The sequence below is a fragment of the Malania oleifera genome, chromosome 3 (genome assembly GCF_029873635.1).
Source record: "Malania oleifera isolate guangnan ecotype guangnan chromosome 3, ASM2987363v1, whole genome shotgun sequence".
Taxonomy (NCBI): Eukaryota; Viridiplantae; Streptophyta; class Magnoliopsida; order Santalales; family Ximeniaceae; genus Malania; species Malania oleifera.
Window position 1 is genome coordinate 87247203 of NC_080419.1, and position 7333 is coordinate 87254535.

At 35.8% G+C, this 7333-nt stretch overlaps 1 protein-coding gene across 1 annotated transcript; it reads left to right on the forward strand.

Moving 5' to 3' along the window:
- Positions 1 to 1391: 1391 nt before the first annotated feature.
- On the forward strand, positions 1392 to 4914 carry LOC131152424 (receptor-like protein EIX2). Its single transcript, XM_058104300.1, has one exon. The coding sequence runs from the start codon at positions 1592 to 1594 to the stop codon at positions 4694 to 4696; it is 3105 nt and encodes a 1034-aa protein (XP_057960283.1). The 5' UTR covers positions 1392 to 1591; the 3' UTR covers positions 4697 to 4914.
- Positions 4915 to 7333: the final 2419 nt, after the last annotated feature.

The window sequence follows — 7333 nt, forward strand, 5'->3', positions numbered from 1 at the left end:
TGGAAGAATTCTCCGTATTTCTTTTCTGTATTGGATCAGCATATATATATAGTATAAAATGGAATCAAAATGGTTGGAGGCTAACTATAGGAATAAAAATACAGTTATTCCTAACAACCCTGTAACAGAATGGAGAAAATAAAAACAAAGTAAAAAAAATTCTGCAGATACGATTATGAATAGCTGCCTGCAACCAGTTCAAGTTTCTTCATTCTTCAATAGAAAATGCCCACCAGTGAAGAACTGAAGACCCAAAAAATTATCCTAAATAGTTGTTTGCATCCATCTTCAATCCCGAATGAGCTTCAATCGTAATCCTTCCACTAGAACCAAATATCATAGACATCTTTGCAGCATTAAAGAGTTCAGTTCAGTTCATGGAATCAAATATTGAAGGTTTTAATGTTGTGCAGAATTGCATAACTCATGAATAAGTTATTGCTTAATATTTGGGGTTTATCTTCCAATATGGCTTATTTATCTATGTGACTCATAGAACTATATGACTCTCAGATTGAGGGATCCTGCAAAGAAACTCTAATTAAATTATAACATTAATATTTAAAAATTATAATTTTATAAACAACTTGTTCATAAAATTAGAGTCCTTGCTCTTCATTCAAATAGCTTGTTTGTCAATAAAAATTATTCCTATCCGACTCTGCCATCTCTATTCTCTTCAAATCTTGGACCTTGCACAGAATGATCTATCTGGATCCATTCCAACATGCTTTTGTAGATATGGTGCAATAGTTAACAAACCAAAATATTTGTTCCTCACTGTCACAACTCACAACACAACAATCAATGTTCATTTCTTTATTTGTTCCAGATTGCATTACAAGTTATGCATCTTTTTACCAACCTTTGTTTTCATTTGGAACTTCAATCACTGAAAATTGATGGTCTAACTTCCTCTGCTAAGTGAAAAATGATTTGTACATTTCATTGATGAAAATTGAAATGATTCATTATTAGCATATATTCCTCAACAAATTAATTTATTTCGCTAAAGGTTTCTTATCTTGCGAACTAGTGAAGACATTGTCGTGCTCTTTCAGACACAAAGTAGTAAAGATTGCTACAGCTGGTATCACTACGCAATTCTGCCTCTCCGTGGTTTTCTGTGTGTTTATTTAGGCTGAGATTGGTGATATATGCTACTTTATTACTGTAATTTTGTTCATGATTCTTTTTCAGGTATGTAAATGCATGTTCATACTTTAGAAAACCAACTTGGCAACTTGGTTTCTATTTTAGTTGCTTTGAATTAGGACTGCTTATAAAACAATGGAAGGCAAACAAATAAACAAATAAAAAAAGTAGAAATAGGAATGCAAGTCATGGCCCTTGTTTAGGGGCAAATGAAGACTCCAGCTCCGTGTGGAAAATGTAGTCTACCTAGCAGTGGAAAATGTAATCAACGTTGACTTGACTCAGAACATCAAATTAATAATTTCCTAGCAGTGGCTTCATTCCTTCCCCACCCTATATATATAAATGTAAATGCAAGCTACCTCTTATCTTCAAATTAAACAAAACAACTCCTTTCCCTAGAAGAATTGAAGTTGGATTTTGTTGGTATATCTCAATGAGATACTCAGCTGCAGTTTTGGGGATTGTTTTTACATTGATTTCTTGGGATGGAGTAAATTCAAATGCCACCCATTGTAAGGCAGAGGAGAGGGAAGCCCTTCTCGACTTCAAGCAATCTCTCACCGATCCTTCCAACCGCCTCTCTTCCTGGGTTGGTGAGGATTGCTGCAGCTGGACAGGAGTTCGCTGCCACAACACCACTGCCCATGTCATCCATCTCAACCTCTCCAATCCAATATTCCCTATTCATGATGATTATGATGATGATTATTATGATGATTATGAGTCTTTGGTTGCTGCGCAGAACAGGTCCAGTTTGGGTGGGAACATAAGCGGCTCTTTGCTGCAATTGAAACATCTTCAACATCTGGACTTGAGTCTCAATCATTTTCAGGGACTTCAGATTCCACAGTTCTTTGGTTCCCTCCCCAATCTCGCTTATCTTAACCTTTCTTCTGCAAGATTTGTGGGTGCCATTCCTCCTCAACTTGGGAATCTTTCAAGCTTGCATTATCTTGATCTTGGAAGGAATTATGATTTGTACGTTGCAGATGACGTAAGATGGATTTCTCATCTCTCCTCAATTGAATTCCTCGACATGAGCTCTGTCAATCTCAACCGAGCATCTAATAATTGGCTTCAGGCAATGAACATCCTCCCTTCCTTATCCACGTTGCTCTTGAGTGATTGTTCCCTCAGCCATAATCTTCCTCTTTCTCATGTCAATTTTTCTTCCCTTGTCGCTCTTGATCTCTCCGATAACTCTTTCAGGAATTCTTCCACATTTGGATGGCTCTCCAGTCTCACTTCTCTTGTTTCACTCAATCTGCGTGGCGCCTATTTTACAGAGGGTTCAATTCCAATATATCTTCAGAACACGTCCACTACTCTTCAATCCATGGACCTTTCTGATTGCAATTTGAACTCTACCACACCGAACTGGTTTTCTGGTCTCTCTTCTATTGTTTCCCTTGATCTGAGTTATAACCGAATTCCTGGTTTGCTTCCCGCCCCTCTACGGAACCTAACTACTCTTCGGTTCCTTAATCTTGCAGGTAACCAATTCAACTTTGCAATACCAGAGTGGTTGTACGACATGACCGGCCTCCAAAGTCTCGATCTTTCTTCCAATCATTTTCAAGGATCAATTTCTGGTGCAATTGGCAACCTGACATCACTCACAAAACTCCGGTTATCTGGCAATAACTTTGAAGGATGGATTCCGACATCCTTAGGAAACCTCTTCAATTTGAGAGTTTTAGATTTGGCGAGGAACCAACTCAGTGGAGACATTTCTGAAATTTTTGGAGATTATTCATTCGATTCGTGCGCCAAGGAAACACTGGGGTCAGGCCAATTGCCCAAGCATTTCGGAGAATTGAAAAGTTTGTCCATGCTTGATATTTCCCGCAACTCCATTTCAGGCCCACTTCCAATGTCTATAGGGAAATTATCATCCTTGAGGGTCATTGATATTTCTTCCAATCTTTTCAATGGGAGTATTCCAGAAACTCTTGGGAGTCTCTCTAAATTAGAAAGTGTGTACATCTCTAACAATTCCTTGGAAGGCACCATTTCAGAAGTTCACTTTGCAAATCTAACAAGACTGAAGGATTTCTTTGCTGATTCAAACCCATTGGCCTTGAAAATAAGCCCCAATTGGATTCCTCCATTTCAACTCCGTCTAATTTCACTGAGCTTAACTCATATGGGACCTCAATTATTTCCTTCATGGCTTCAAACACAGAGGGAATTGGATTTTTTACACCTATCAAATGCTTCAATATTAGGTGTAATCCCAACTTGGCTTTCCAATATGTCCCAACTTTCCGATGTGGATCTGTCTCAGAATCAGATCCAAGGCCCGTTGCCTCCTATGCCTGCTACACTAAGCCATTTAGATCTTTCAAATAATTACTTGAATGGATCTCTTGTTCCCTTCTTGTGCAATAAAATGGTAGATCTGGAATCTAATTTATACCATTTAGATCTATCAAAAAATTTTTTATCCGGAGAAATTCCTGATTGTTGGATGAATTGGAAAAATTTATTGACATTGCGATTGGACAACAATAATTTGGTAGGAAAAATACCAAGTTCCATGGGTTCTCTAACTCGGCTTGGATCATTACACTTGAGCAAGAACAAGCTCTCTGGAAACTTGTCTACCACATTGTCAAGTTTTCATTATTTGAAAGTTTTGGATCTTAGTGAAAATAAATTTTCTGGAAGAATACCGTTATTGATAGGAGAAAGCCTACCCCAACTTCGAGTCCTTATTCTTCGCACAAATAAGTTGAGTGGCAGTATTTCCATCCAGCTCTGTCATCTCTATTCTCTTCAAATCTTGGACCTTGCACACAACAATCTCTCTGGAGCCATTCCGACATGCTTTGGTAACTACAATGCAATGATTAACAGACCAAAATATTTAGACAAATTTTTTTACAATCATACAAGTACACCCTTAGAAAAAGCAATGGTTGTGATAAAGCAATATCAGTATGAATTCAGCAATTCTCTCTCTCTATTAACAAGCATTGACATTTCATGCAACAACTTGTATGGAGAGATCCCTGCAGAGTTGACCCATCTTAAAGGTTTGTTATCCCTAAACCTATCCATGAACAAACTTCAAGGAAGGATCCCAGATAAAATTGGCAATATGACATCATTGGAGTCTATTGATTTATCAATGAATAAACTTTCAGGCATAATTCCTCAAAGTATGTCAAGTTTGACATTCTTGGAATATTTAAATTTGTCATACAATAACTTATCGGGCAGAATTCCTTTAGGTACCCAGATCCAAGGGTTCACTCCGCTCAGTTTCATTGGCAACCATGAGCTCTGTGGTCTACCATTGGCAGATGAATGCACAAAAGCTGAAACACCTCTATTTCTAAAACCAAGTTGGCACAATGAAAGAGATGGATGGATTGATATGAGGTGGTTCTATTTGGGCATACCATTTGGATTTGTTGTGGGGTTTTGGGCTGTTTTGGGTCCTTTAATGTTGAACAAGGTTTGGAGATTGACCTATTTTCAATTCTTGGATGACTTGAAATACAAGTTGTTTGGTTGGTTTAGATTTGTTTAAAGTTTTTGTGTTTTTATCTACACCTGTTTAGATTTGTTTCTTATTTAGCATTGTTTAAATTTGTGGTCCTGATTTGATTGGTTGTTGGTGTTATTTTTGGAAGGGCTTTAATTCCTTTATCTATAATTTCACAATGCTTGTCTTGTAAACATGGTATTACTATGCCAAAAGTGAGGGCATATCAATAAAGATTGTGTTATTCAAAAAAAAAAAAAAAATTGTATGTAAATGTTTAGTTTATAAGTTTGCACTATGCAATATTATTTCTACAATTTTTAAAATTTATCATCATATAAATTACAACTTCATATAGTACTAGAAAGATGATCTCATAGATTTATCTGTTAGCTGTTAGACCGTTACATTTATTCGTAATGCTATTGTATGTCACTAGCCCGTTCAGCAGTAGTGAACTAGGTAGAGTAGGTGGGCACATGTATGCTTTTTAGATGTAATTTATATTTGTGCCTTCCAATTAATTTTCATAAATTCATGGACGGATCATTATGTTTGCTCAATTTCTTCCCAAATATATTGTCAGCTAAATTGCAAAACAAAAGTAGACAAGATTTATAAACCTAAAAAAAATAAAAAATGGAACATTATATATATATATTCCAATTCAAAACCCATGATATCTAGCAATTCATTTGTGTTGACTTTTAAACACTTTATTCCTGGTTATCCTTAATATATTATAAGAAATGTAATATTGACAGTTCATTTAGACAATTAGAAGGAATATTGTCTTTTCACTTTAACAAAGCCATTTGCAAAATTGGGATAGTGTTTGAGAACAAAAAATTTTGACCTTGGATTTGGATTCGTGTCCATTTTATAAAATACTTTTAATATAATTATATTCTAAGCTTTGTGCAAATCTACAAAAATACAAATTTATGGTCTGAAGTCCATGCTCCTAAACGCAAGATATGTAATCACCTACTTTATTGGAGTCTAATAATTTATTTAAATTTCTTAGCAAAAATTTATTATTCTTAAAATTTTCATTTGAACAAAACTCAAAAACTAGTTGAAGATATAAGATACTCATATGCACTACTTTCAGAATAAAGTCTAAAGCTGTAAGGAGAATATAGAGGCAACGTTGACTAGATGGTGTCAGCTTTATACTAATGACCTATAATGTGTGATGCATTTAGGAAATTGTAACTTTTAGTTATACTCGTAACAGTAGTTTGTCACAAATTCAAGAATCCCATATTTGTTTCTATCAAATTTTGGTGTCCTTTTGAGTGCGTCCATCCATCTATGTGTGTGTATGATCATTTAAAGATACTTCTAACTTTGACTTTGATACATCATTCTATTATTCTATTTTCTATTTAATTATGTGTTTGTATCGATCAACTTTTTTCATTATTTGTTGATAAGCCCTTCTTGGTACTCGTCTTCTTTTTGTATGGTTGATGTTCATCTATTTGCCTCCTATGTTAATTTTTTGAACAAACTCTAATGATGTTTGATTGCAATTTGAACTCTACCATACCCAACTGGCTTTTTGGCCTCTCTTCTATTGTTTCCCTTGATCTGAGTTATAACCGAATTCCTGGTTTACTTCCTACCCCTCTACGGAACCTAACTACTCTTCGGTTCCTTAATCTTGCTCATAACCAATTCAACTTTGCAATACCAAAGTGGTTGTATGACATGACCGACCTCCAAAGCCTCGATCTTTCTCTCAATGATTTTCAAGGATCAATATCTATTGCTATTGGCAACCTGACATCACTCACAATACTCGATCTTTCTTCCAATGATTTTCAAGATTTCTGGTGATATTGGCAACCTGACATCACTTACAATACTTTATCTTTCTTCCAATGATTTTAAAGGATCAATTTTTGGTGCTATTGGCAACATGACATCACTCACAATACTCGATCTTTCTTCCAGTCATTTTCAAGGATCAATTTCTGGTGCTATTGGCAACTTGACATCACTCACAAAACTTCGGCTATCTAGCAATGACTTTGAAGGAGGGATTCCAACATCCTTGGGAAACCTCTTCAATTTGAAAGTTTTAGATTTGTCATGGAACCAACTCGACATTTCTGAAATTTTTGGAGATTATTCATTGGATTCGTGCGCCAAGGAAACACTAAAGTCAAGCCAATTGCCCAAGCATTTGGGAGAATTTAAAAGTTTGTCCGTGCTTGATATTTCCCGCAACTCCATTTCAGGCCCACTTCCAGTGTCTATAGGGAAATTATCATCCTTGAGGGGCTTATATATTTCTTCTAATCTTTTCAATGGGAGTATTCCAAAAACTCTTGGGAGTCTCTCTAAATTAGAAAGTGTGGACATCTCTAACAATTCCTTGGAAGGCATTTCAGAAGTTCACTTTGCAAATCTAACAAGACTAAAGGATTTCTTTGCTGAAACCCATTGGCCTTGAAAATAAGCCCCAATTGGATTCCTCCATTTCAACTCCATCAAATTTCACTGAACTCAATTCATATGGGACCTCAATTATTTCCTTCATGGCTTCAAACACAGAGGGAATTGAAATTTTTATTCTTATCAAATGCTTCAATATTAGGTGTAATCCCAACTTGGCTTTCCAATATGTCCCAACTTTCTTATGTTGATCTATCTCAAAACCAAATCCAAGGC